At 50.6% G+C, this 26,706-nt stretch overlaps 8 protein-coding genes across 8 annotated transcripts; 6 read left to right on the top strand and 2 right to left on the bottom strand.

The window, feature by feature from the left end:
• The first annotated feature begins 1 nt into the window (after position 1).
• Positions 2-4,907, top strand: ncr1 (sphingolipid transporter NCR1). Its single transcript, XM_745794.2, has 3 exons — positions 2-694; positions 761-4,202; positions 4,277-4,907. The coding sequence occupies exons 1-3, from the start codon at positions 419-421 to the stop codon at positions 4,378-4,380; spliced, it is 3,822 nt and encodes a 1,273-aa protein (XP_750887.1). The 5' UTR covers positions 2-418; the 3' UTR covers positions 4,381-4,907.
• A 125-nt stretch (positions 4,908-5,032) lies between these two features.
• Positions 5,033-9,277, top strand: AFUA_6G09990 (putative importin beta-4 subunit). The gene is made up of 4 exons (XM_745795.2): positions 5,033-5,371; positions 5,442-7,767; positions 7,994-8,730; positions 8,786-9,277. The coding sequence occupies exons 1-4, from the start codon at positions 5,326-5,328 to the stop codon at positions 8,962-8,964; spliced, it is 3,288 nt and encodes a 1,095-aa protein (XP_750888.1). The 5' UTR covers positions 5,033-5,325; the 3' UTR covers positions 8,965-9,277.
• A 623-nt stretch (positions 9,278-9,900) lies between these two features.
• Positions 9,901-10,335, top strand: AFUA_6G10000 (uncharacterized protein; the record flags this gene model as incomplete). Its single annotated transcript, XM_745796.1, has 2 exons — positions 9,901-10,028; positions 10,233-10,335. The coding sequence occupies 2 exons, from the start codon at positions 9,901-9,903 to the stop codon at positions 10,333-10,335; spliced, it is 231 nt and encodes a 76-aa protein (XP_750889.1).
• A 309-nt stretch (positions 10,336-10,644) lies between these two features.
• On the top strand, positions 10,645-13,074 carry AFUA_6G10010 (putative C6 transcription factor; the record flags this gene model as incomplete). The annotated part of the gene is made up of 6 exons (XM_745797.2): positions 10,645-10,880; positions 10,945-11,054; positions 11,112-11,191; positions 11,253-11,899; positions 11,994-12,748; positions 12,810-13,074. Exons 1-6 carry the CDS (start codon positions 10,773-10,775, stop codon positions 13,072-13,074), a joined length of 1,965 nt encoding a protein of 654 aa, XP_750890.2. The 5' UTR covers positions 10,645-10,772.
• Positions 13,075-14,126: 1,052 nt separating this feature from the next.
• On the bottom strand, positions 14,127-15,076 carry med7 (mediator complex subunit MED7; the record flags this gene model as incomplete). Its single annotated transcript, XM_745798.2, has 2 exons — positions 14,707-15,076; positions 14,127-14,651 (listed from the first exon to the last, which is right to left on the bottom strand). The coding sequence occupies exons 1-2, from the start codon at positions 14,965-14,967 to the stop codon at positions 14,127-14,129; spliced, it is 786 nt and encodes a 261-aa protein (XP_750891.1). The 5' UTR covers positions 14,968-15,076.
• A 348-nt stretch (positions 15,077-15,424) lies between these two features.
• AFUA_6G10030 (phosphatase PAP2 family protein) lies at positions 15,425-16,454 on the top strand (the record flags this gene model as incomplete). Its single annotated transcript, XM_745799.1, has 3 exons — positions 15,425-15,593; positions 15,647-15,986; positions 16,082-16,454. The coding sequence occupies 3 exons, from the start codon at positions 15,425-15,427 to the stop codon at positions 16,452-16,454; spliced, it is 882 nt and encodes a 293-aa protein (XP_750892.1).
• A 145-nt stretch (positions 16,455-16,599) lies between these two features.
• Positions 16,600-18,307, bottom strand: FAOX-II (NAD(P)/FAD-dependent oxidoreductase; the record flags this gene model as incomplete). Its single annotated transcript, XM_745800.2, has 2 exons — positions 16,882-18,307; positions 16,600-16,820 (listed from the first exon to the last, which is right to left on the bottom strand). Exons 1-2 carry the CDS (start codon positions 17,975-17,977, stop codon positions 16,600-16,602), a joined length of 1,317 nt encoding a protein of 438 aa, XP_750893.1. The 5' UTR covers positions 17,978-18,307.
• A 764-nt stretch (positions 18,308-19,071) lies between these two features.
• On the top strand, positions 19,072-22,289 carry optE (uncharacterized protein). The gene is made up of 12 exons (XM_077805053.1): positions 19,072-19,518; positions 19,583-19,819; positions 19,870-20,016; positions 20,065-20,263; positions 20,322-20,836; positions 20,889-21,110; positions 21,164-21,217; positions 21,272-21,353; positions 21,408-21,524; positions 21,578-21,762; positions 21,816-21,866; positions 21,923-22,289. Exons 1-12 carry the CDS (start codon positions 19,255-19,257, stop codon positions 22,154-22,156), a joined length of 2,307 nt encoding a protein of 768 aa, XP_077661186.1. The 5' UTR covers positions 19,072-19,254; the 3' UTR covers positions 22,157-22,289.
• Positions 22,290-26,706: the final 4,417 nt, after the last annotated feature.

A 26,706-nucleotide genomic window follows, 5' to 3' on the forward strand; every position in this document is an offset into this window, starting at 1 on the left:
GGGATCATGGCGGCCTTTCTCCGCTTACGTCTGTCGGCTAGTGGAGGTCCATTCAATCTCCCGTTCCTTGATTCCTATCGTCATCTCCCATCGCTTCTTCCCCATTCTCTCAATAGGTTCACTGCCACTTGTTGTTTAGACTATTTAATATAGCCGAACTATTCTTTATTTGATCGCTACTTATATAGTTGCAGTGCTAATTTCCAGAACTGCGCTGTGCATCGAGTTTGTTCTATCCCCTGCTCGCCTTGGTCGAGGAGCTGCTCCTTCAGAAGAGACTCTGCCTCCGGCGAGTCCACCAGAATTTAGTTTCCCGGCATCTTTCTACACCTACCAATCGTCCTTCTAATGCTCTAATCAAACCGCGAGAAACCTACGTGTTTGACACCGGAGTCGTCATCCACCCTTTGTCCCGACGATGCGGGGACTTCGCTTGACCCCAATCCTCACGAGTCTCGGCCTGCTGTCGTTTCTTCCACGCACACTTGTAGTTGCTGAAGGAGAAACTAAGATACATGAAGAGGGCCGCTGTGCGATCCGAGGACATTGTGGGAAAAAGTCATTCTTCGGTGGAGAACTGCCATGTCCAGACAACGGTCCAGCAAGGGAGCCTGAAGTATCGACGAGGAAGAAGCTGGTGAACTTGTGTGGTAGCAAATGGAACGAAGGGTCTGTTTGTTGTGAAGATGAGCAGGTAAGACATATTGTCCCAATCCAACCCCTTCACGCGAGACAGTCCTCATGTGCTTCTCCTGCCTAGATCGATGCACTCGCCAAGAACCTGAAGCTTGCTGAGGGCATTATTGCATCATGTCCTGCGTGCAAAGCCAATTTTTTCAACATCTTCTGTACGTTTACCTGTTCTCCGGACCAGTCTCTGTTCATCAATGTCACACAAACCGAGATGGCTAGCTCCGGAAAGTTACTCGTTACCGAACTTGACAATATCTGGTCCGAAGAATACCAGAGCGGCTTCTATGATAGTTGCAAGAATGTCAAAAACGGTGCTTCCGGAGGCAAAGCGGTTGACTTCATCGGCGGCGGCGCGAAGAATTACACACAATTCCTGAAGTTCTTGGGTGACAAGAAGCTGCTTGGAAGTCCTTTCCAGATCAACTACAAAACAGAGCCCTCATCACCTGATCAGGGCATGCGGGCCTTGCCTATCAAGCCGAAGGCCTGCAATGACCCTGACGAGGCATTCCGCTGCTCCTGCGTTGATTGCCCAGAAGTCTGTCCAGAGCTACCAGAGGTGAAAACGGACAAATCTTGTCACGTCGGCCTGTTGCCTTGTTTATCCTTCGCGGTCATTCTGATTTACTCCGTATTCTTGCTAGCTGTCGTGGCCTTTTCTAGTTACTTCACGTACAGAGAACGGCGTTATCGCAAGCCCGAGAGGGTTCGGCTCCTACAAGACCCATCTCCCGATGACAGCGAGGATGAGGGCGATATCGTTCATGCTGCTGGGTCGCTGGAGCAACCTTCTGGTGTTTACAAACTGAACTCTATGCTTGACTCAATGTTCAATAGTATTGGGAGTACCTGCGCTCGATTCCCAGCTATCACTATTGTAACTAGCATACTGCTCGTTGGCCTTCTAAGTCTGGGTTGGCTCCGGTTCGCTGTCGAGACAGATCCTGTACGCCTCTGGGTGAGCCCTACATCGCCGGCAGCACAAGAAAAGGAGTATTTTGATGCCAATTTTGGACCCTTTTACCGAGCGGAGCAAGTATTTGTTGTCAACGAACATGGTCCGGTGCTGACCTATGACACCCTCAGCTGGTGGTTTGATGTTGAATCTCAAATTCGTCGAATGATCTCTCCGGGTCGCGGCTTACTACTTGACGACGTCTGCTTTAAACCCACTGGCGACGCGTGTGTGGTTCAGTCGTTAACGGGCTATTTCGGGGGCTCAGGATGGAACCTCCACCCGGACACATGGGAAGAGCGGATTAAGCACTGTGCCAACTCTCCTGGTGACCCCAGCTGTCTCCCTGACTTTCAACAGCCTCTTAAACCTGAAATGATACTGGGTGGTTACGAAAAGTCCGGCAACGTCCTCCACGCGCAAGCGTTGATTACCACGTGGGTTCTGAACAATCACGCCCAAGGTACGGAGGGTGAGGCCGATGCTATTGACTGGGAGAACAATCTCAAACAGTTGTTATACAACGTTCAAGAAGATGCGAAAGAACGTGGTCTTCGTGTGTCATTCATCACTGAAGTCAGCCTGGAGCAGGAACTTAACAAATCCAGCAACACCGATGCGAAGATTGTCGTCATCAGCTATATTATCATGTTTATCTATGCGTCCCTCGCTCTAGGGTCAGCCACGGTCACCTGGAAGTCCCTCTTGAACAACCCTGCCAATGTCTTTGTGCAGTCAAAATTTACGCTCGGAATTGCGGGAATCTTGATCGTCCTTATGTCCGTGTCTGCGTCGGTAGGACTGTTTTCATCAGCAGGAATCAGGGTGACCTTGATCATCGCCGAGGTCATTCCCTTCCTTGTGTTGGCGGTCGGTGTGGACAACATATTCCTGATCGTTCATGAATTTGAGCGAATAAATGTCAGTCACCCTGATGAAGAGATTGATGAGCGGGTTGCTCGTGCCGTAGGAAGGATTGGTCCCAGCATTTTCCTTTCGGCCCTGACGGAGACGGTCGCCTTTGCGCTTGGTGTTTTTGTGGGCATGCCTGCTGTCAGGAACTTTGCCATCTATGCAGCTGGTGCTGTCTTCATCAATGCCATTCTGCAAATGACGATGTTTGTTTCAGTACTAGCTCTGAATCAAAGGCGTGTGGAGAGTCTTCGTGCAGATTGCATTCCATGCATCACAGTGCGCAAAGCGACTTCATCTGGCATGTTCGAAGAACCCGCATACAATGATCAGGAGGGAGAAAGCCTGACGCAGCAATTTATTCGCAAAATATATGCAAACTACCTGCTTGACCGCAGGATCAAGGTTGCTGTTGTGATTGTTTTCCTCGGCATATTCACTGCTGGCTTGGCTCTGATCCCGGAAGTGCCTCTCGGGTTGGATCAGCGTATCGCTCTTCCGAGCGATTCGTATCTGGTACAGTATTTCAACGATCTGGATATTTACTTTCGCACCGGTCCACCAGTTTACTTTGTGACCCGCAACGTTAACGTGACCGAGAGGAAGCACCAGCAGCAGCTCTGCGGACGGTTCACGACCTGCGAAGAATTCTCCTTGTCATTTGTTTTGGAGCAGGAGTCTAAGCGACAGAACGTCTCCTATATTTCGGGATCAGCCGCAAGTTGGATCGACGACTTCTTTTATTGGCTGAATCCACAGCAAGATTGCTGCAAGGAAAATGGGCAGATTTGCTTTGAGGACCGGACTCCTGCATGGAATATATCTCTCTACGGCATGCCCACAGGAGACGAATTTATCCACTATCTGGAAAAGTGGATTGAAGCACCCACGGATGCATCTTGCCCACTTGGCGGCAAAGCCCCATATACTAACGCGCTTGTCATCGATTCAAGGCGCCTTATGACCAATGCCAGCCATTTCAGAACCAGCCATACCCCTCTGAGGAGTCAGGATGACTATATCAAGGCGTACATCTCAGCCCGTCGCATCGCGGATGGAATCTCCAAAGAACACGGCATAGATGTATTCCCTTATTCCAAACCATATATCTACTTCGACCAGTATGTCTCAATCGTGCAGCTCACAGGCACTTTACTCGGTTGTGCTGTTGCCATTATCTTTGTCATCACGTCATTCATCTTAGGCTCTGTCGCCACCGGTGCGGTAGTAACTGCTACGGTCGTGATGATCGTTGTGGATATTATTGGCTCCATGGCCATTGCTGGGGTGTCACTAAATGCCGTTTCTTTGGTTAACCTGGTTATTTGCGTCGGCATCGGTGTCGAGTTCTGCGCCCATATCGCTCGAGCGTTCATGTTCCCTTCACGCACAATAATGGGCAAGACTCCCACCAAGTTCCGGGGCAAAGATGCAAGAGCCTGGACTGCCTTGGTCAATGTGGGTGGCAGTGTCTTCAGTGGCATCACTATCACCAAATTACTCGGAATTTGTGTGCTGGCATTCACCCGCAGCAAGATCTTCGAAATCTACTATTTCCGTGTCTGGCTAGCATTGGTCATCTTTGCCGCTACCCATGCCCTTATCTTCCTGCCTGTCCTGCTCAGTTATTTTGGTGGCGAAGGTAGGTTTATTCTGGTTGTGTCTTTTGAATCTTTCTCTTTCTCCCCAACTTCCGGGCTGTCTAACACAATATAGGTTATGCCGATCCTGGATCCGACGGTGGTTTGGAAGAAACCCTTGCCTCCAGAGGTTATCGCGCCCTGCTTGTTGATGAAGACTACGACTCTGAAGAATTCTAGCGATGCTCTACATGATCCCATGGCCAATGTTTTCGCTTGTTTTACGTATGAACGATGCTGGCTTATCTATGGTTTTGTACTATGCACATTTTGCTCTTTTATTTAGTATCAATGCCCATGTTTCTTGAGGAATATTGATGTATCTTTGGGGCAATTGATGGAGTACAGGATTATGCGGGGTTGGTTTGCAGTTCTTGACTTTTGCTATTCAATTTTATTGACACCACTTGCTCGTTCCGCGTTACTCGTACCTCGGTGTGAAACACTAGAGTATCATGCAACTATATACTGGTAGTTGATAGACGATAGTTGGAAGTGTGCTATGAATAATGACATGATATTAATATAATACTTCAATGACAACCTTTACTGGCATTGTTCTCTCTGCCATCAACCTTAAGTTGACAGACAACCCACAACCTTCAGTTTGAAGACCATCCTGGGAATATGAGTCACATCCAGATTCTATTGGTCTTTGGTTGGGCAGCGACCATGTTATCCGGCGGCCAGTTGGCTTCTTATGGTCTTTACCTGTCTACTAAGCTGGTGCTCTTCCCAATACGGTGCACCACTAGGTATTCAAGATCAACCAAAACGGCATAGAACACGTGATAGAAAATGCCGCTAACCTGAAGAAAGTAACGCGGAGGGACCTGAAGAAAATTATCCAAACAACCCACCCCTTAGTGAGAACTTTTTTTTTCCTTCTTATCTTCTTCTCCTCCTGAGTGTCCTTCACCTCTCTTTTCTTTTTACTCCTCATTCCTTTCTTGGTGTTTCTATCTTTTGTTTCTGTGATACCCCCTTGAGCTGTTTGTCTCCGTGCAGGCAGCTCAATAAGTCGTTGGAGAATCCCATCTTGCTATTAAAGAAGGGTGGGACCCCCACTTTTGAGAGGTGTACATATTTTTTTTTTCCCACAAAAGTTTTATCCATATTTCCATCATGGATCAGCAAAGATTCCTGCAGCAGCTTCAGATTGTTCTGAACCGTGAGTAGCTTTCATGAACTCGACTAGTGACTTTGGCAAGATGGGTGTGATGCTGATGGGAACACAATAGCTGCCCAGGGCAACGTCAAGGAAGCAACCGGTATCCTCCAGCGCGAGTTTTACAACAAGCCTGAGTCTCTCGTTCTCCTTATCCAGATCGCCACCGGTCATGAGGATCCCAATCTAAGGCAGCTGGCCGCTGTTGAGGCTCGCTCGTTGGTCAACAAGCACTGGGTTTCCGTCCAGGGTGCCCAGAAGCCTCAGATCCGTGAGCAGCTGCTGCGTTCTACGATGAGCGAGGGCTCCTCACTCGTCCGTCACTCAATTGCCCGTATCATCTCTGCTGTTGCTCGGGTCGACCTGAACGACGGCGAGTGGGCCGAGCTGCCTAATTTCCTGGTGCAGGCTGGTAACAGTGGCAACAAGGATGAGCGTGGTGTGGCTATCTACATCCTCTTTACCATTCTAGAGACTCTAGGTGAGAGCCTCGAGGCGAAGTTCTCTGACATCTTTGCCCTGTTCAGCAAGACCATCCGCGACCCCGAGAGCGAGGAAGTCCGGGTCAACACCCTTCTGGCCCTGAGCAAGCTTGCCATGCACCTTGACTCCGAGGAGGATGTTGGCCCCGTTAGGGCATTCCAGGATATCGTTCCCTCCATGGTCGCAGTCCTGAAAGACTCGATCGACCAGAAGCAGGAGGACCGTGTTATGCAGGCCTTTGAGGTCTTCCAGACTCTCCTTGGCTGTGACCCTGCCCTCCTGACTGTCCACCTTAAGGAGCTTGTTATCTTCATGAACGAGCTTGCTGCCAACACCGAGGTCGACGAGGATACTCGTACTCAAGCCATCAGCTTCCTGATGCAGTGCGTTCAGTACCGTAAGCTCAAGATCCAGGGCATGCGTATTGGCGAGCAGCTCACCCGCACCGCCCTGCACATCGTCACCGAGCTCGGTGACACTTCCTCGGACGATGACGATATCACTCCCGCTCGGTCTGCTCTTGGCCTGCTTGATATGCTGGCCCAGAGTCTACCTCCCAGCCAAGTTGTTGTGCCCCTTCTTCACGCTTTGGGCCAGTACTTCAACAACAGCAACCCTGACTACCGCAGGGCTGGTATCATGGCTCTTGGAATGTGTGTCGAGGGTGCTCCTGACTTCATCAGCACTCAGATGCAAGACATCTTCCCCATGGTTCTGCAGCTGCTCGCTGATCCCGAACCCAAGGTTCGCCAAGCCTCTTTGCATGCTGTGGCTCGTCTTGCCGATGACCTCGCTGAAGATCTCAGTGCTGAGCACGAAAAGCTCATGCCTCTGCTTTTCAAGAACTTGGCCAGTGCTATGCAGGAGTACAAGGGTGAGGAGGATGGCCCCACCATTGATATCATGAAGGCCGGTATCAGCGCCATTGATGCCGTTGTTGATGGCTTGGACGAGAAGGACGTCGCTCCTTACCAGGGCGAGCTCGTTCCGATTCTGCACAAGCTCTTCAAGCACCCCGACTTTAGAATCAAGGGCTTGACTGCCGGAGCTCTGGGCTCCCTTGCATCCTCTGCCGGCGAGTCCTTCCTTCCCTACTTCGACGAGTCCATGCACCTCCTGCAGGAGTTTGCTACCGTCAAGGACAGTGAGGAAGAATTGGACCTGCGCGCTAGTGTCACCGACGCAATGGGTGAAATGTCGGCTGCTGCTGGTGCAGAGCGTTACCAACCCTACGTCGAGCCCCTCATGCGCGCCACCGAGGAGGCACTTCACCTCGACCACTCCCGTCTCAAGGAGAGCACCTACATCTTCTGGGGAGCCATGTCCAAGGTTTATGGAGAGCACTTCGCTCCCTTCCTCGATGGTGTGGTCAAGGGCCTTTTCGCTTGCATTGAGCAGGACGAGACTGACCTGGATGTATCTCTTGGTGAGGCTGCCAAGGATCTTGTTGGCCAAGAGGTGATTATCGCTGGCCGCAAGGTCAAGGTCGCCAGTGCCGACGATGATGACGAGCCTGTTGGAGAGGATGGCGGTATCGAGGATGTTGATCTCGATGACGAGGATGCTTGGGACGACATTACCGCCACCACACCCTTGTCCCTGGAGAAGGAAATCGCTGTCGAGGTTATTGGTGATCTCGTCACGCACACCAAGAGCGCCTACCTGCCTTACTTTGAGAAGACCATTGAGCAGGTCCTGCCTCTTGCTGAGCACCCTTACGAGGGTGTTCGTCGCAGCACCATTAGCACTCTGCACCGCTCGTACGCGATGCTCTTCGCTATTGCCGAAGAGACCGGTCAGATGGCTAAGTGGAAGCCTGGTCTACCTTTGCAGGTCGAGCCCGCCAAGGAGGTCAAGAAGTTTGGTGAAATCCTGATGACCGCTACCATTAAGATGTGGACTGAGGAAGACGATCGGTATGTATATCCTCTATCTTTTTCTTTCTGCATATTGCACGATGGCTGCTTTGCACAAGCATGCCGATTCCAATGATGAACACACTCGTCTACCCAGCTCACTCAGACGCGCAAAATGCGTGCGTGATGTGAAACACGATTCTTTCCAACGAAACCTGAGGCCTTCATTTCACTGTTCTTACTGTTTTCATGTCATCTTTGGATTGGTATTGACCACTTGACATAGGGCTACTGTCGCCGATATCAACCGTAACATGGCCGAGAACCTGCGCTACTGCGGTCCTTCTCTGATTGCCAACGAGACTACTCTCCACAACGTCATCCAGATGGTCACAGACATCATCACGAAGAAGCACCCTTGCCAGCTCGAATTTGGCCCCGAAGAGGAGTCTCTCGAGGCTGGTGAGGAGACTTCTGAGTTCGACTGGGTTGTTGTTGACACTGCCCTCGATGTTGTTTCCGGTCTCGCTGCAGCCCTTGGTGAGAGCTTCGCCGAGCTCTGGAAGGTGTTCGAGAAGACCATCCTGCGCTACGCCGGTAGCACTGAGGCTCTGGAGCGTGCCACTGCCGTTGGTGTCCTTGCCGAGTGCATCAACGGTATGGGTGCTGGTGTCACTCAGTTCACTCGTCCTTTCCTGAAGCTGCTCATCCACCGCCTGGGTGATGAGGATCCTCAGACCAAGTCCAATGCTGCTTATGCTGTTGGCCGTCTTGTCGAGCACTCCACCGCAGACGCTGAGATCGTAAAGGAGTATCCTACCATCCTTGGGCGGTTGGAGTCGTGTCTGCAGATGAAGGTCTCTCGCCTTCAGGATAACGCTACCGGCTGTCTCAGTCGTATGATCCTGAAACACCGTGAGGCCATTCCTCTCAAGGATGTTCTCCCAGTCCTCGTCTCCATCCTCCCTTTGAAGAACGATTACGAGGAGAACGAACCCCTGTACCGCATGATCTGCCAGCTGTGTATGTGATCCCACCTTGTTTGGAACGAGCAAGAACGTTACTGACTAGCTTGTAGACAAGTGGGAAGACCCTAACATCCGGGAGCTCACCCCGCAGTTCCTGCCCATCTTCCAGTCTGTCCTCTGTGGCGATTCGGACCAGCTTGAGGACGAGCGCCGTGCCGAGCTCATCGAGCTCGTCAAATGGCTGAACCAGATGCAGCCCGGCGTTGCCCCCTGGGTTGAGCAGCTGTAATCACCTCGCACGACATCTGAATATTAACGGCTTGATGACTTCACAACGAAACATACCGAATACTTAATGAATAGAGCCTACGCCACAAAAGCAGGACATTATGGATGACTTAGACGATACCCCGGAGCACAATGAGGGTTCGCACCCTCATTATTTCCAAGTGATGAGACCCTGAGCAGGAAAGAGAATCAATTAGACACCATGGTTTGGGTACGTGCGATGATTTATGAATCGAGAAAACAAAAAGTTTTGTCTGTAAATATCGTTGGACTAGAAGAATCTATCCCTGGTCAGAGGACTATTTAGCTCGCCATCATGCATTATTCTTGATTTATCTGTGTAGACCATCTGGTTCAACTCTCATATGAATCGCTTGTCCTCCGTGCTTTGCGCCCGTCTGCCAATGACGTGTGTGGTAGGGCAGAATATGGCAGCGATCTGCAAGATGAAGATGGCCCTCAACAAGTGACACGATCGGGTGCTGGACCACGAGCAGAGCTACCTCAATGCTTCGACCTGGTTCTATGTACGCACCGGAGGTTGGTTATCTCAACGGTTAGTAAGGTAGCAACGAATTGTTGGTCGGGCTGGTCGCTTGGGAATCATTGGGTTGATAGACAGAGGTAATAACTCGTTGGAGTTCGGAGTAATGTTCATCTGATTAGCTCTTTCTTTATTTGGCGCTAAAACTTAGCTGCCTGTCAGTAAGGTACTATTTATTCCTGACTTCTCCAGCCTCAGATCGACTCTTAGCCATTGTTGCGATTCCGGTCTTTCTCACTCCCTCTCTTCAGCCTGACTGTCACCATAACAACAGAAGGCGAATCTGAGCCCTACCAACATTGTGACATTGACTTCAGTGATCATCAGCAGCCGCGCTCATAATTACTGGCTTCAACTGGCAACGTCACCGCACTCTACTCCATTCACCGCAAAATGGCCGCCTCGTCCTTCTCCTCTCCCATCAACTGGACCCTTCCGTCCTCGGCCTCCGGATCGTCCATCAAGAGACCCATCAAGACCGTCTCGAAACCGTGTTTTGGATGTGACTGTGGGGATGAAGAGTGCGATTGCTGCATTTGCACGGTGATGTGAAATGTATAGTATCCTTTGGATCAGTATTGGATGGTGGATACTTGCTGATGGCAGACAGGATTTGGCCTAGTAGTCATTATGACAACTGACGGAGGAAAGCGCGTTTTGATTCTCTACCATTATGATATCCTGGTTCGAGGGCTTGCTTTGGCGGTAACGTTGAGTTCTTCTAGTTCGATATCGGACTATGGTGTATCAGAGAAGCTAGGGGTTCTCATTCCTTGTTATCAACCCTATATATTCCTGCTTTATCTCTCTCGTGGGAATGGTAGGTAGTTGAATGATTTGATATGATACTTGAACGGCTGGTCTTAGTGAAGATATATTCCGCACTTATCAGCATTGTACATGCGGCGGATCGGCCAACTATGTCCAGATTACAATAGATGCTGCTGAATCCCCCCTTATTCTCATTCAAGCAGCTCTATTTGCCTTCTGCATTTGATTCCTCCATTAGTACCCAGTATACTTCACTTGATACAGAGTAAACAAAACATCCACGAAACGGGGAACAAGCGGTGATACTCTATTCCGACCGGATCCTTTGTCAGCGGGATTCGGAGTATCTTATCTTTATCGCCTCCGCCGTTCTGATAGTGTGTCACTAACCACGCCGACGGCTCGCCCGGGATTTGGCTTTTATGCTTAATGCTTAATCCTAAGTGAAATATTGGCTCTAACGCGCGCCCATAGAGCCCAGAGGCTCATCTCAGATGAACCCTCTTGTCATGTCAGGTGCGGGGCCTGAGGAGGAGAACCGTGAAGCCCCTTCGTCTCGGAGGCGAACGGCGAGGGCTTGCGATTCATGTTACAAGAGGAAGGTAGTACTACTTTTCGGCGCAAGCGGAACCGCCTCCGCTGAGTATTGACTGACGGTGGATTTAGATCAAATGTGATGCAGCTGTGCCACAATGTAATTGGTGCAGTCACCATAATATCCCTTGCACCTTTGATCGGGTGATTCGGAGGAAGCGAAAAGAGAACAGTGAACCAGCGTACGTAGATCAGCTTTTGATATGCGTCTAAACTTCCATAGCTGAATATCGATCTAGGCAACAGAAAAGCTCCCGTTTGGCAGAGCGAATAAGCAGGATAGAGAAGCTGCTATCGGAGAGTCTACTGAAAGAATCTGGTGCGCTTTGTGCCCACCCCTCTTACCTATCGTTATGTCATATAGAAACTTACCCTGACAGGGTCCACTCTATCATCGAGCAGTGGCAGCCCGGACCTTGATTTCTCACGACATTCCTCACCTCTAAGCCAGCCTCAGGTTTCGTCCTCGACCGTGACGTTCCATTTCGCCGGCCAGGAGCTAGGCGTCATCAATTCGATGACAAGGATCCCCTTCCTGCTTCCTGAGGGTCGACAATGGATTCAAGCACGTACAGGACGACAGATTTCCGAGGATATATTCAACAAGTATTCCCGGCCACCGTGGGAGAAACAACGAGCATTAAGCTCAAACCAGTTTTTGACGGGCATGCTGCCTCAGAGCATGTTGGAACTTCCCGATCGACATGCTGTTGAAGTACATTTCGACATATTCCGCACAACCCTGATGCAACGGGTGTTTCCGATTGTGGATCCTATCCTTTTCCCTGACACCATCAAAGTCGCGTACTCGCACTCGGGTGTGAGTGCCTGGCGAGCAGACATCAGGGCCTGTATTCTATCCTTTCTTGCCTTTAGTTCCATTCTCCAAGTTCCGGAATACAAGGATAGACCGCTTAGCCTCCCGCCGATCGACAGCGAGGGACTTGCCCTCAAGGCTCAGTGTCTCATCCCGCAGGTCCTCCGGGAGGATGCGGGCTTGGAGGGTCTGCAGGCGCTTATCATTATGGTGAGTCGTCATGCTCGCCTGGCATCTTGCAAATTGCCGTGCAAGCTGCGTGACTTTACTGTATCGTTCTTCAACAAAGCTGACAGATTCATAGGCGCTCTTCGAACTAGTCACTGGTAATCTGTGTACAGCAAACTATTACGGTTCTGCGGCGGCACGGATGATATATATGCTGGGAGGCCATACCTATCCTGGCCCCATAAACTCATTCTCCGCATCTCCCGCCGAGCACCTCGAGCAAAGAAAGAAACGTCATCTCAGGAACCTATTCTGGCTATGCTATACGATTGAGAAGGACGTGGCTCTCCGCACAGGACAACCACAGGTCCTCTTGGACGAAAACTGCGACCTGACCCTCCCCCCCGGTTATGTAGAGCATCTGTACCGCAGCTTGGGCATTCACCACCATTCCCGAGAACTGCCGGACCATCCGATGTTCCCAGTCGATCTGCGCCTGAGTATCATAAAATCTCGAGCCTATAGCGCTCTATACTCGTTTCGAGGGCTCCAGAAGACAGACGCAGAGCTGCTGAAGGAGATTCGCGAGCTAGATGACGAGCTGGAAAGGTGGAGGATGTCTGTGCCGCCAGAATGGAGGCCTACCCTGTCTTTCTCGCACGAGACGCCGGATCCAAACGTCAGCATGCATTCCGTCATGCTACGGCTGAACTACCACCTCTGCATGATGATCATTCACCAAGCAAGCAGCCGGTGCAAATCATGGGTCCAGGGACAGGGCGGTTTGATCGAGGGCGTAAGTTCAAGCCTGGCTCTCTCTGTCGAGGCGAGCCGCTCCACATTACTCTACCTGGAGTCGGCTGAGCATGTTCTCGTTGACGGTGTATTCTGGTAAGTCTCCCCATCGTTCGGGGTTGCGTGGAGTCTTGTGAATGCTGGCTAATCGACCAAGGACCCTCATCTTCTACCCCATGTCGGCTTTGATCGCAATCTTCTGCAACATCCTGCAGAATCCGTCGGATCCGCAAGCAACGAAGGATCTGGCGTTGCTTCGGACAGCAACATCCATCATGGAACGAGTCTTCTTGCGCCAATTGATGTCCATAGACGAGGTTGTCCACATAAAGATGGTTGCAGATTTCGTGACGGAGCTTTACTCGTTCGCATCAAGCGCTGTTGAGAAGGCGTGGAAAGAGCGCTCGGGGCAAGGCTCTTGACTCGGTTAGAGCTCTGGTTGAATAGACTTGCGATAGATTCTACTTGTGCTGGCCCACAAGGACTTGAATTATGGATGAACAGGCATTTGAAGATTCTACTCGGTTCATGATAGACATAGTCGAAGAGCTACATGATCTTTGGGCAGGTATATGCAGGCTAGCCAATTACACAATTCATGGGATATAGTTTTTTAAGTATATAAGACAACTTGATCGGAAAGAAATTGATTTGCATTGTATCGGTTCCATTGCTACTTGAATGCCTTAAAAGTCAGGAAACCTAAACCAGCGAGCATTAGCCACTAATCAACAATGTCGAGAAGTGAAATTGAGCGGTATAGAGAGCAAGCTTTCGCAAGCCTGATTTCAGATTATAATGCACAGATGGAATCATAAGTACTTTGTACTTTCATATGGGGTTGAAACAAAGAGATTGGCATATTCATCATTTGGAACCATAAAAGAGATAGCAAGAGAGAGGCTTACCGAATACTTAGGGTCAGTAGTTGCTCAATTGTTTTGAGCAATTAGCATTACTGGACTGATCAACAGCTCTACTTCAAAAATAAAACTGTGATTCCCAAATGCTGGCCAAAATGCATAGTTTGAAAATGTGGAAATGGTGGTGGAAATTCGGCGGGAAGATTTTAAAGCTCGCAAAAAGTGGTGCGACACGTGATGTGCGGGTGAACTATTTCCCGTGCACTGTTGACAGACACATGGTAGCTAAGAACGATAGCATGCAACCCATAAAGTACCGCCTTCATTCTGGGGGTATTTGCATTAAGATGATGTTTTCCATGGCTGGTTTCGAGCTGCATCATGGGGTGGTCGAAACTGTATGCCTTGGCGCTCGACGTGGCAATCGCAGCACTAGATTTGCGCATTCATTACAGTTGACTGTTTCCCCGAGTAACAAGCGGCGCTAGGCAGTAGTGTAGACTACCAGAGTAGTATACTCTCAAAAGCGAGCCGGAGAAAGCTGTGTAGTTGCTCTCTGGACCATCCCGAGTACCACGTGTGGAAGAAAGATGATGGGGTGTCTGTCGGCCTCAATCCGTTCCATCCAGGATGTCCCAAACAAGTCGGGAGCTGTTGGCATTGTTGGCATCCTGATCGCCAGTAGCGCGCTTTGCCGTAACGTCTTCTCGCGACTTAGAGGCAGAATCTATGTCAATCCCCTGAGCTTTCAGCTGCTCCAGAAAACCGTTGATCTCGGCGTGCATCTTATCCATTTGTTGTATCTCTTCTCGGCTCCGATTGAGCTGCTCCTCCATCATCATAATCAGAGACTCTCGCGCTTGATGTGGTCGATAGAGGTTGAGAAGATGGTGGGCGTTGATAAAGAGGTTTCGCAGGTCCTCTACCTTTGATTGGAATTGCTCGGGGGCAATCGAGAGAATACCGACAAATTCGAGGAAGTTTAGTAGTAGGGACTTGCTGATTTTCAAAAGATAGTAGGCATGGTTGAACGGGCGAGATGGTTGCGACGGCTTGTCGGGGTCCGTCTCGGTTGGGGTTGAGGGATAGAGCTGTTCAATACCCTGCTCCTGCAAAGACGGCAGAGTCGTAGATAGCTAAAATCCATGGTAAGAAATGAACAATTGAGCGCCTTAAATGTAGTGGACCTACACTCTGTAATTCACCAAAGACGCTGTACTGTCCCGACTTCGGTATCTCCGGGGGAACAAGAAAACGGAGCTCTGGTGGAAGTTGGAGAGCGCGCAACTCAGCAGGAGTCCACTTCTTCTTTCGCGGTTTCCCGTCTTCGCCCTTCGAGGCCTCTTTCTTGATGTCCTCTAGTCTTTTGAGATTGTCCTGTGTGAAGTGTTTCCAGAGAGGAGGCGGCGGCGCGAAGGCCGTGAGCGGCCTTGGTTTCCCAGCTTCAGCCATGTGATTGCAAAAGGCCGAATAAATTCCTTAAAGTAAATATATATGCAAGCCGCAAAACTTCTGAAGTGTGTTGAAATCAATCTCAGCAACTTGTGGTGCCAGAAAGCTGGGTTGTGTTTATTGAAGAGGATGCGGAGATTCGCCAGAAGTGGAAGTGGCCCGTGCTTAGGCGCTGACGACAGCCAGATTGCTCGTGTGCCTTGCCTAACTGGCGCTGTCTTGAAGATTTCACAAATCACTATCTCCTTGTTATTTCTCCTTCCTCAATGCGCAGTTTGACATGCGCGGGGAGCTTTTATTCTTATGAGTAATATAATCAATTGAATATCACGGAGATGCCCCGCAATGGCATGGATACAGGGTCGAAGCCGACTGTAATGTCAGACGCTCTGGCTCGCTTTTGCCAACGTTCATATCCAGCCGTGGATTATATCGCCTTAGCATGTTTAGCAGGGATATGGGTTATGGTAACTCCTTTCTTTATCTGGGGTTGAGACACGGTTGCCTTACTAACGGCTCTCATGGAACGCAGATCCAACTTTTCGTGGACCCCTTCCATCGCATGTTTTCTCTCGATAATAGATCTATCCAGTATCCGTTTGCTGTTGTAGAAAGAGTCCCTGTGGGTGAGCATTCTCAGAATCTGACACCAGTTTGCCCTACGCTCATAAATTGCCAGTATGGTCGATTATCTATGCTGGTGTCGTCCCACTTCTGATTCTGGTTTGCTGGGCAGCCATTTTCCGCCCCAAACCATACCAGGTTCAAGTCACTATTCTCGGGCTACTCGTCGCGCTTATGTTGACTTCCCTGATTACGGACATCATCAAGAATGCTGTTGGGAGACCTCGACCCGATCTTATCTCACGGTGTATGCCCAAGAAGGGCACTCCGGCCAACACATTGGTAGCCTGGACGGTCTGTACTCAGTCGAACAACCACATACTCCAGGAGGGATGGAGAAGTTTCCCCAGTGGTCACAGTAGCTTTGCTTTTGGTGGGCTAGGATACCTGTCAATGTTGGTTTCGGCCATAAGATTGTTGCCCAGCTCCCAATGCTAACGCCTGCTCGTTGTAGGTTCCTCTCTGGACAGATGCATGTATTCCGCCCTAGAGCTGATCTCTGGCGCTGCATTCTGGCTTTAATACCGATGTTGTGCGCGCTGATGATCGCAATCTCGCGCCTTGAGGACTATCGGCACGATGTCTATGATGTGACCTGTGGGTCTATCCTTGGCCTGATTATTGCTCATTTCTCCTACCGACGCTACTACCCTCCGTTGCGGTCTGTCGCCTGTGATGTTCCACACGAGGCTTATGAAATCGTCGGTCCAAATGGCTTTTCTAAACTGCCAGGCGATGAGGAACAACAGATCCAAGAACGAGGTCTAGGCTCACGTGGCTGGGAAGCCCAAACATATCAGCTGGAGGATCTGCCTTCTCATCACGATCGGTTGCACTATACGTCCTCGGCTACTCCTGCATAGAAGTGGAATAATGACACCAAGCAGATTTCTTGAAGAATGGGTTAGTACCCGCATGCATACCCTGGTGGTATGTGCACATGTACGATGACTACTTGCGTATATGTAGAATAGCGTTATGGATTTTTGGGCAGATTTGCTACATCACTTATAACTTGGAAATATCTCTATATTGTACATTTGTCCACTCCTTGACGTCGTGGAAGTCCATTACTCTGTTGGGACCCCCGAATCTCCCCAAAGTATCCCTCCAGTTGCGATTGGCAGCAATCTCTGGGTTCCATTTAATCAGTTCGTGGATCTTTTGAGGGACCTTGCCTTCCATAGCATCAACGATGAGATTGCCAATTGAAGGTAGATATTTGAATCCTTAAGAAAAGAATTGGTCAGCGATTGTTGCGTTTAACATCTCTTGATGTGAAAGTCTTACCTCTGCCGGAAGCGCCGCAGCCCAGCACAAGCGAATGGTACTGAGGATGGCGATCGATCAAGAACTCCCGGTTGGCAGTGTCGGCGCACCAACAAATCCTGGCGAAACTGAATGGACGGTCTGCAAGCTGTGGCATCGTCTCTTTAAGCAGAGCTCTAACCCTCGTCTCGGCTTCTTTAGGAATCTGAGTCTTTTCAAAAGGAATGCTCATCATCGTGCCGTCGGCAGACTGTACCATATTGGTATACCCCGGATGTTCGTCGCAGATCTTAATCTCACCGCGCTCCTCATCTGGTTCGAAGAAGAACCCCCTCTCAATGTTGAAGATAACTGGGATATTCTTGTAAAGAGCCCGCTCCTCAGGCTTCAGAGCAATATGAACCAGCGTCCATGCCGTTGGACGCAACTGATTCTTGAAGTCGAGGAACTGACCAGCGCTGGCACCGGCGCAGAGGAATGTGCGCTCTGCACGCCAAATCTTGCCGTCTGCCGTAACGGCACCTTTGACATCGTTATTCTCAAATATTAGAGTGACTACTCTGCCCTGAGGAGTGCCAGTTACGAACTTCACGCCCATTCTCTGAGCCTCCCTTGCAGCAGCCACGAGTGCATTGCGAGCATGGGCCCAACCAGCTCCTGAACGCGCAAAGTAGCCCTTCCAGCCGGGGAAATCTCCCTGTAGAACACCCTCAGGAGCTAATTTGCGGAATTGCTCCGGCCGTGTCAGTTCCACAAGGTTGGGGTCCTCACCGGGCCTGACACGGACTCCAAGGCGGTCCAAGCCTTCCTGGGAGCAGGCGGACATGAGCAATCCAGTATCGTGATAGTATGGTTTGAACAAGGGGTCGTTCTTCCAGCCATTGAACGCTTCTTCAGCCAGAATCTCGTTGACCTCAATTTCGTCCTTGTTGTTGCTATATTGGCCGGAGGAGATGACCTTGTTCACATCATTCCCAGCCGAGATGGCTGAGGGAACGGGGTAGGGATCTAGAACCGTCACATTTGTGTATCCTCTTCGTGCCAGGTGGAGAGCAGTCGATGTGCCCCAGGTGCCTGCCCCCACGATCAAAAGGGAAGATGACTTGGTTACCGCCATGACGTTGTCCTGAAGAGTACGAAAATGAGATATTGAGGATTTCAGGAACACTATGAGAGTCAAAAAGGAAAGACTTGTTGTGTTGATCTGGCTGGTCGCAGAATGAGGGTGCCAGACACCGTGACGGTCAGCTTTATACGCCCGATAGGAAGGTCATGGCATGATCAGTGAAGTGTTGGTCTCTCGCAAGTATTCAGACTACATGCAGGAAGGTCCACGCGAAGTACCTGCTGTCTTATAGAAAAGCTCGCTCTTTATCGGATGTCCTAAGTTGTCTGGCCTTGACTGTCTGAACTGCATCTCAACACATTACCCAATCAAATTGAATACGTGGAGTTCCCCGCGTGTCGTGTCCGGGTGACTCCAAAATGACTCCACTTTGAATTGATAACTCGGATTAACTCGCCAGTGCAAGTAAGTAAACGATTCAGCTGTCTTTAGCCTGAATCAATCGAACCCGAAGTTGGCCATGGTTATCGCTGTTATTCGCTTATCCACCGTTTTGGCGTCGGATTACGACCGAGCATGGTATCTTGCTCCACCGGGTCCATCCATCACATATCGATTGTGGTTGGATTTGGTTGACAAGAAATGGTTTGACTGATAGGACTGTCTGACACACCATCCAAGTAGAGATAATAATGGTTCTCATTCCTGAATGTTCGTTTCGGTCCACTGACAAAAACGGTCCACTGACAAAAACCCTATCTGTGGCCATCGAACCTTGTGAATGGACAACCTAAGCATGCGCCAATAACGATAGGGCCGAGAACAAGCAGGAGTTTAGCTTGCGCCGGCTGATAACCTTGGCCAACGTCCCGGCAAATGGCGCCTTGGGTTCTCGCTTGGACCTTACTTGACTTTCTGATTCCTCGTGAATGGTCGGTGGCGTCGATCTCAGTTTCTGATGGCACCTAATCAATCGCCAGCAATCTCGCAGCTTGTGGCGCCTGTCGCTTCTTTTCCCCACACTATGGTTCATGCCGACGCGATCAACGCCTCAGATAGTTCTGGGGTAGGACCTTCCGTCTACCAATGTTTCTATCTTTTTCCTCTATCAAAGTTGGGATTCCCCTCACTTCGCTCGCGATAGAACCATCTTGATTGATAACTGTCGGAAAATTTGACGAGATGGGCCATGGTATAAAGACGCACAGAATGGCCACCATTTGAGGTCGACCATTCTCTCGAGGAACTCCATTTTTTTCTCTCTCCTCTTCATCATTGTTCTTTTGCAGAGGACCGGATCTTGCGGTATCACTGTTGGACCAGCTGTTATGGCTCCAATTCAGTCACAGGGTGCCGATGTGGAGGTTTGCCCTGGCGACCCATCATTGCGCGATGATGGCGTCTCTAAGAAGCCAATAACGGCCGAAGAGGCCATGGAGATTGCCATCGGAGAAAGCAATACAGTCGAGTATACGATCGATTCGGATAACTCGCCCTATTTGGAAGTCCGGGCTAATGTGCCCAACACTGATGATCCTACGCTACCTATCAACACATTTCGGATGTGGTTCCTGGGGGTTGTATTCACCTTGGTAGGTGCAGTTCTTCATCAGCTATCGATGTACGCTGTCCCTACTGACTTGGGTATTGATGCAGGTCGGCACGGGTGTCAACCAATTCTTCTCGATGCGTTATCCGAGTGTTACCATCACGTCCCTTGTGGCGCAGCTGGTCAGCTACCCTGTAGGGTGCTTTTTCGCAAAGGTACTGCCGATTAAGAAGGTCCGCCTCTTCAATCGGTGGGATCTGGTCATCAATCCTGACCACCATTTCAACATCAAAGAGCATGCTGTGATCACCATTATGTCGAATCTCAGTTTCAACCAGTCATGGGTGAGTGACTACCGACCTTGGACCAAAGGAGTGCCTCTGACAAAGAGTAGGCAAGTGCTATCATTCAAGCACAAAGAGTCTTCCTCAATATGCCAACCCCAGTTGGTTACCAAATCTTGCTCGCTCTGTCTATGCAGATGTTCGGCCTTGGCCTGGCTGGACTATCATATCGATATATTATTGAACCCCCGCAGATGGTATGCAGAGCACTCATGCAGGAAGAGGAAGAAACTGACCACCTACAGATCTGGCCTTCGACGTTAGCCAATGCTGCACTGTTTCAGACACTTCATAGCGGCGCGAACCCGATCGCTGATGGATGGAGGATCTCTCGTTATCGCTTTTTCTTGTATGTCTTTATTGGGAGCTTTTGCTGGTATTGGCTCCCCGGCTATATTTTCACCGGACTAAGCACATTCGCTTTCATTTGCTGGGCCGCTCCAAGTACGTCCTCGATTCCTCCCAATGAGATAGGTGATTTTTCTAACAGTTCACTTTGCAGACAACAAAGTACTTAACAATTTGTTTGGAATGACCACTGGACTTGGATACCTTCCCACAACCTTTGACTGGAGCCAAATTGCTTACAATACCTCCCCCTTGGTCATGCCATTCTGGGCACAGGCAAACGTGTTCGCCGGCTGGTTCTGCGTTTATGCAGTGATTGCGCCAATCCTATACTACACCAACACATGGTTCACTGCATACCTCCCTCTGACCGGATCTGATGCGTACGACAATACTGGCAACGTCTACAATTCGAGCCGAATTCTGGATGCGAGCGGTGTCATTGACGAAACCAAGTATCGCGAATACAGCCCGATCTTTCTGCCTGTGACCTTTGCCCTGAGCTATGGACTCGGGTTTGCTGTCCTCAGCTGTCTGATCACCCACGTCCTGCTCTACCATAGCAAGGATATCCTTAGCACATTCAAGGGCAACAATAAAAAGGATATCCACGCAAGACTGCTTTCCCGCTACCCCGATGTTCCATGGTGGTGGTTTGCAGTCCTGACGGTAAGTTCAGGCGTTTCAGCAATCTCCCCTGGCAAAGGCTGACCCCCGACAGGTCATCGTCGTGGCGGTAGCAATCATGACGCAGTATATCTGGCATACAGGACTTCCATTCTGGGGCCTCTTTATCACTCTTGCCCTTGCGGCAATCTATGTGATACCCGTGGGGACCGTCTATGCCGTCGCTAATCTGAACAGTAATGTTCTGACTGTACTGGGAGAGATTATCTCGGGCTATACGCTGAAAGGAAAGCCCCTTGTGCTTCTTATATTCAAGGTAAAGCGCAATACAACATTCGTCATGACAAGCGGTCGCTTATGATTCCTCAGTTCTACGCATACACCGGATTGAGTCAAGCAATGTACTATGGTGCAGATATGAAGGTTTGTCCTCCCGACCTCCACGTCTGAGTTACTCTGCTAATTCACTGCCCACAGCTCGGATTGTACATGAAGATTCCGCGTCGAACATTATTTGTTGCCCAACTCGTCGCATGTATACTTGGAACTCTGACCCAGAGTGAGTTTCACACACGAGTGTTGCTATACACTTGCTGATGACCTTTTCTCCCAGATGGTGTTCTGATATGGATGCTTGGCAACGTGAAGGATGTATGTTCAAGTGATCAGCCTGACAACTTTACCTGCCCGCAAGGCCGAGTCAACTACAACAGTGCAATCTTCTGGGGTGGTACGTCTTTGCCAATCCTTTATCCCAAGTCGCACACTGACAGCTTTATTCAGCCATTGGGCCCGCACGACTATATAACATCGGCCAGAGATATTCTGGTCTTTTGCACATGTTTTGGATAGGAGCATCCCTTCCCATCATTACATACTTTATCCGGAAGAGATTCCCGAAGTCACGGTTCGTCGATGCAATCCACTGGCCGATCTTCTTTGCAGGCACTGGAAATCTGCCACCAGCGGTATGAATCCGTCTCCTAGATACGGTCCTTGTTAACTGACTCATACGAACTAGACCGGGATCAATTATACAACTGCTTTCGCAGTCAGTTTCATCTTCAATAAGGTTAGCTTTCCGCTCTCCAGACAAGATGCAATCATGAAATACTAACGGGCTGGCAGGTCATTAAAGGCCGTAGACCGCACTGGTGGGCCAAGTACAATTACGTGTTGTCCGCTGCTCTCGACTCTGGTGTCGCTGTTGCCGCAATTCTGATATTCTTCTCGCTGATCTTTCCGGGAGTCAGCTTGAGTTGGTGGGGAAATACCGTCAACAGCGGGACAGTTGATGCAAAGGGGACACCCTGGAAAGAATTGGGTCTGAATGAGACGTTTGGCGAGAGGACTTGGTCATGAGAACATCATGTGCATATCAGTGATATATGTACTATTTAGAGGTTCGCGATTTGCTCAGATCAGCGTCTACTGAAAATGTATGTATATGCCTCAGGCATACAGAATCCCCGTGGGGTGATATTTGCGTGTTCTCATTGGCGGATGCCTCTGTCGGAGCGGATTCTTCCATCCTTATCATCCATCCAGAATCAATGACTCCAACTGCGATGGTGAATAAGCTCCATCATCCTTCATCCATCTACTCTAGACTCTAACTAGACCTTTGAGGGAATCACCGGACTGTATATACCCATACCGCCTTGACAAAGTATATCTGGTGCTCAAACCACCTCGTATTCGATTGTCAAGATTCGAGAGATAATTTGCCATTGGGGTTCGAGAAAAGTCCGCAACCTCCTCTTCATCTCCTCTCTAACGCGCCAATGGTTCCTGCAGCATGAAACTGGCCATGTAAAGAGTTCCCCATCAATCACGCCGGAATTCGGATGCCACGTAAAAAGGCTGCAGACCGTGTGGGTCCGGTCAAGACCCGAACCCGCAGCGGTTGCAAGGAGTGCCGCGCGAGTCGCGTCCGCTGCGACACGCAGAAACCCATTTGCTCCCGGTGTCGGGACAGGGGTCTCGTATGTTCCACGGAGCTGGTGCTTAAATGGGAGTCGGAGTTTCTGAGTCGGGGCCTAGCGTTTGGTCGCGCAGGTGTTTGGAGTAAGTCCCGCCCTGCTGGAACGGGGTCTCGAGCGTCGGCGTCTTTGTCAGTTAAGGAGAATGAGTGGTGCGAGTATCCTCCTGTTGAAAGCTGGGGATTTGTGAATAGTGGTGTTTCGACCTTTGAAAATCCGCATCAGGTGAACGTTGCCTGCGATGAGTTGAATGGTCTTGTGGTTCGTGCAAGGGACAGGGAGTTGGTGTATGGGGGTGTTGCGTCGCCGTCGTCAGTGGTTGTTGCTGACGATGGCTGGATTGCGCGAGAGGTGTCCAGCCCGCCGGCTTCGCTTTCGCTGTTTCCGAATATCCCAGAGTCGAAATCGCACTTGTTCGATTATTATCTTCAGCAGGTGTGTCCGCGGACGACTGCCAGTTCGAAACTTGCCTCACCCTTTGCCTCTGTCATTCTCCCATTTTGCTTGTCTGCGTCACCGACTCTGTTTAAAGCTATTCAAGCGCTTGGAGCATGCCATTGGTCACGATTTGATCCCTCGTACAGCGTTGTCGGCCTTCGTTTGAAGTCGGAAGCTTTGCGAGGTCTTCGCCACAGACTTGCTACCGAGGGCTCGTCGACATGCTCTGGTGACCCTGAAGTGTTGGTTATTATGATGATGCTTTGTCTATACGAGATTGTGGATAATTGTGATCAGCGGTGGACGATACACTTGAAAGGCGCAAAGGAGTTAATTCGCGCCAGGAGACAAGAACAAGGCGCACTTGCAAGGTCTCGGAAAGCTCAAGATCCTGTCTCTGCTTTTGCTGAGCTTTTCTTCGCTTTCCAAGATGTTATGGGCCGGACTGCTTGCGGTGAGGAGGTCCTTTTCGGGACAGACTACTGGGAAGATAGCGAGCAGAAAATCGACTTGTGGATGGGATGCAGCCCGGAACTCGTGTCGATCTTGTCTTCCATCACTGAACTTAGCCGCACGAGACGGCAGCTTACGTCTGATTCTGCTCGGGCTGCGTTTGCCCTTCGCGCAGCGTCTCTTGGGCGCAGGCTGGAGACTCTCGTCCAAGAAATTGATGACGAGGAAGACGAAATGCTCAAGTCAGCTGCGGAGCTCAAACGATTGGCTGCCGTGCTCTATCTTCATTGTGCACTGTATGGCTCCTCACCATCCACCCCTTTGGTCATCGGTTACGTGAAACGCATTCTGCGGCTGGTCTCGGAACTACTCGATTCTCGATCTCTGGTGAGCATGACGTGGCCAGTGTTTGTGGCCGCGGTGGAATTGGACCCAGCTCGTGACGAACTATGGTCTGATCCTACAACTAAGACTGTGGTGTATGGTCGGTCGCTTGTTCTACGAGCACTGGCGGCGATGGCCGAATCAAGTGTTTCGAATGTCGCTCGCACACGAGCTGTCATTATCAAGGTCTGGCAAGCTCGAGATAGTGACATGCTGAAAGGCTCGCCTGTAGATGCAGCAGATAACCACGCGAGCTGCAATGATTGGGAGTGGTATGTTGCCCCAGTCAGTACAGCCATGAGTCTGGCGTGAATTATGTCTGGATATGATGCAATGAGACATGTCGGCTATTGCTTTCTCTGATCTTTCCTTTTTTTACTTTGCCTTCCTCCTTTGGTTTTCCTCTTCTTTGTAATCTGGGGTCATCATATGGATATCTACAAATCAACTTCCTGATTATTGCTCTAATAATCATATTTGCGATAAACAAATTCCGATCGCGCATACGAAGGGGTATCACATTAAAGGGGGTGGAAAGTGTATCAAGGAGGTAGATGCAGCCAACAATTGCGGCCGATCTGCAAGCGGGGCACGGGTTCGCGTGATTCGCCAGCGCAGTCGAGGAACGTCAGTGCGACCAGCCGGATGAAAAGAGACCCAGCGCTTATCGACAGTCATCCCAACGTCTCCTCTCTTTGAGTGCTTCGAATTGTGTTCTTCTCGACCTAACAATTAATAATACACTGATTTTGGAGATAGCAGGACCTATCTTCATCTCGCTGCGCAGTGGTCGGGCAACGACACCCCACAGGCGAACAAACACAAGACTGATTCCGTGACCTTCTACTATCGGCGCTTCAAGCTTCATGATGTTTCGTCGAATCTGATCATCGAGCGTGACCTCGAATCTCGACGCGCATTCAAATCTACCTCAATGTCTAATTTGACGTCGTCTACCCCTCCTTCGACCCTGTCGCACAGCCTACCCGCTCCGCCATATGCGAGCAGACTGAGCGAGCAGTTGTCCCAGAGCAAGGAGCAGAGTGAACCCAGCACCGACACGGACTCTACAGGCGACAAGGCGAGTTGCCTGGGGACGCCACTGCGTCCTTCACAAAAATCCCGTTCGCTGTCCGATGCCCCAAAACCCGTCTCCGCCTCGCCGTCTATTTCGGGAGACACACGCCCCTCCAGCAAAGATGACAACTCCATTACCTCCACTCCTGAAACCCCACGGAGGTCGTCCATGCACTGCCCGAACCTTTCATTGAACTTACCTTCGAAATTCGCCGGATCAACATCCGTACCAAATCGCGCCCCACTCTCCCCCAAGCTCGACTCGTCGCACATCTATGGCTCCCCGGGCTCGGTACTACCTCGACGGTCGCGAGGACTTGATTTCTCCCGAGCATGCACGAATCTACACCACTCTATCATTGCGGAGTCGTCTCCTGATTCGTCACCAACGGTCGGCGGCCGAGGTGTCACCATCCCGCAACGGCGTGGCTCGCCGGGGTCAACCTCTATGGGTCCTTTCTCAACATCCGGCCCCGCCGACCGAACCGCGATCTCGAGCTCCGTGTCCAGCGTGAACATGATGGAGTCGGATACAAGCAGTAGTGAGGAGGATGACGAGCCGATGATAGGCGATCGGGACGATATGATGATAGCCAGCACGCCCCAGGCGAACAAGATGGTTGGCGGGCCCAGCCCATTTGCTGCGGGAAACATTTCTAGTCCGGGAAACGACTGGATGGGTGGGTATTCACAGGCGGCAGCTAGCCTGCTGAGCTTTCAGCGGGCTCGATTCCGCAAAGGGCGTAGCAGACACAGCTCCAGCAGTGCCAGTGGAAATAGCTCGAAGCAGAGTCCCGGGCCTCTCTCCCCGCCGGTAATGAAAAGCATTGAGAATCCTAACGGTGGTTATTTCGGTTCGAAACAAGGTCTTGGGCCTCGTCGCGAGAGTCTCAGCCTTGGGACTCGCGACTTGCGCTTGTCGGATTTGAGCGATGAGGGGGAGAGTCGGCACGGTCACAGCTCGGCTGGAGGTTCCGCGTCGGAAGGCGGGCCTTTGGGTGTGATTCGGCGAGCTGTGACTCGGCGTAGTAGCTTACTTGTGAGTGTAGTGCTCGTGTTAATGATCAAAGCTAACCATGTCTCCAGCCTAAAACAAAGACATTTGCGCGCATCAGAGCCGCCCTTATGGAGGAGTCCGCTCCTATTGACAGTGAAGCCAAGCGAGAGGCGGAGGTTATTCGGCAGGTCCGTGAGAGCGAACCTGATGTTCCGCACAAGTCCCCAAGCCTGGACGCCTTGTCGTCCCTGACCCCTTCGGTACCAGGGGTGAACTCGGAAGACGGATCTACGAAGCCTGGTCCGTTTACCCTGGATGAGCCTAAGTTCAGTGATGAAGCTCATCGAAACTCGGCGGGAGTGGAGTTCTGGAATACATTTGATGAGCGCTACCGCACACCACCACCCTCTATGCGCTCATTGGGGCCGTCAGCCATGTCTGAGGATGATATTGCCATGGATATCACGCCGTCGACCACCTTAGGGTCTAGCACAGCCGAGTTCGCTAAACCGTACGATCGACCGGGATCGAGTAGCTCAACACCCCACGCAAGCTTTACTGCCATGACCGAGATCAATAGG

This window comes from Aspergillus fumigatus, chromosome 6 (assembly GCF_000002655.1).
Source record: "Aspergillus fumigatus Af293 chromosome 6, whole genome shotgun sequence".
NCBI lineage: Eukaryota > Fungi > Ascomycota > Eurotiomycetes > Eurotiales > Aspergillaceae > Aspergillus > Aspergillus fumigatus.

Bases quoted from the DNA above. Each gene is read 5' to 3' on its own strand.
- optE (XM_077805053.1), top strand. From the start codon at position 19,255: ATGGCTCCAATTCAGTCACAGGGTGCCGATGTGGAGGTTTGCCCTGGC. The intron at 20,837-20,888 runs GTAAGTTCAGGC...GACCCCCGACAG, and splicing joins GGTGGTTTGCAGTCCTGACG to GTCATCGTCGTGGCGGTAGC. The intron at 21,763-21,815 runs GTATGAATCCGT...CATACGAACTAG, and splicing joins CTGGAAATCTGCCACCAGCG to ACCGGGATCAATTATACAAC.
- AFUA_6G09990 (XM_745795.2), top strand. From the start codon at position 5,326: ATGGATCAGCAAAGATTCCTGCAGCAGCTTCAGATTGTTCTGAACC. The intron at 7,768-7,993 runs GTATGTATATCC...CACTTGACATAG, and splicing joins TGGACTGAGGAAGACGATCG to GGCTACTGTCGCCGATATCA. The intron at 8,731-8,785 runs GTATGTGATCCC...ACTAGCTTGTAG, and splicing joins CCGCATGATCTGCCAGCTGT to ACAAGTGGGAAGACCCTAAC.
- ncr1 (XM_745794.2), top strand. From the start codon at position 419: ATGCGGGGACTTCGCTTGACCCCAATCCTCACGAGTCTCGGCCTGCTG. The intron at 695-760 runs GTAAGACATATT...TCTCCTGCCTAG, and splicing joins TTTGTTGTGAAGATGAGCAG to ATCGATGCACTCGCCAAGAA. The intron at 4,203-4,276 runs GTAGGTTTATTC...AACACAATATAG, and splicing joins CAGTTATTTTGGTGGCGAAG to GTTATGCCGATCCTGGATCC.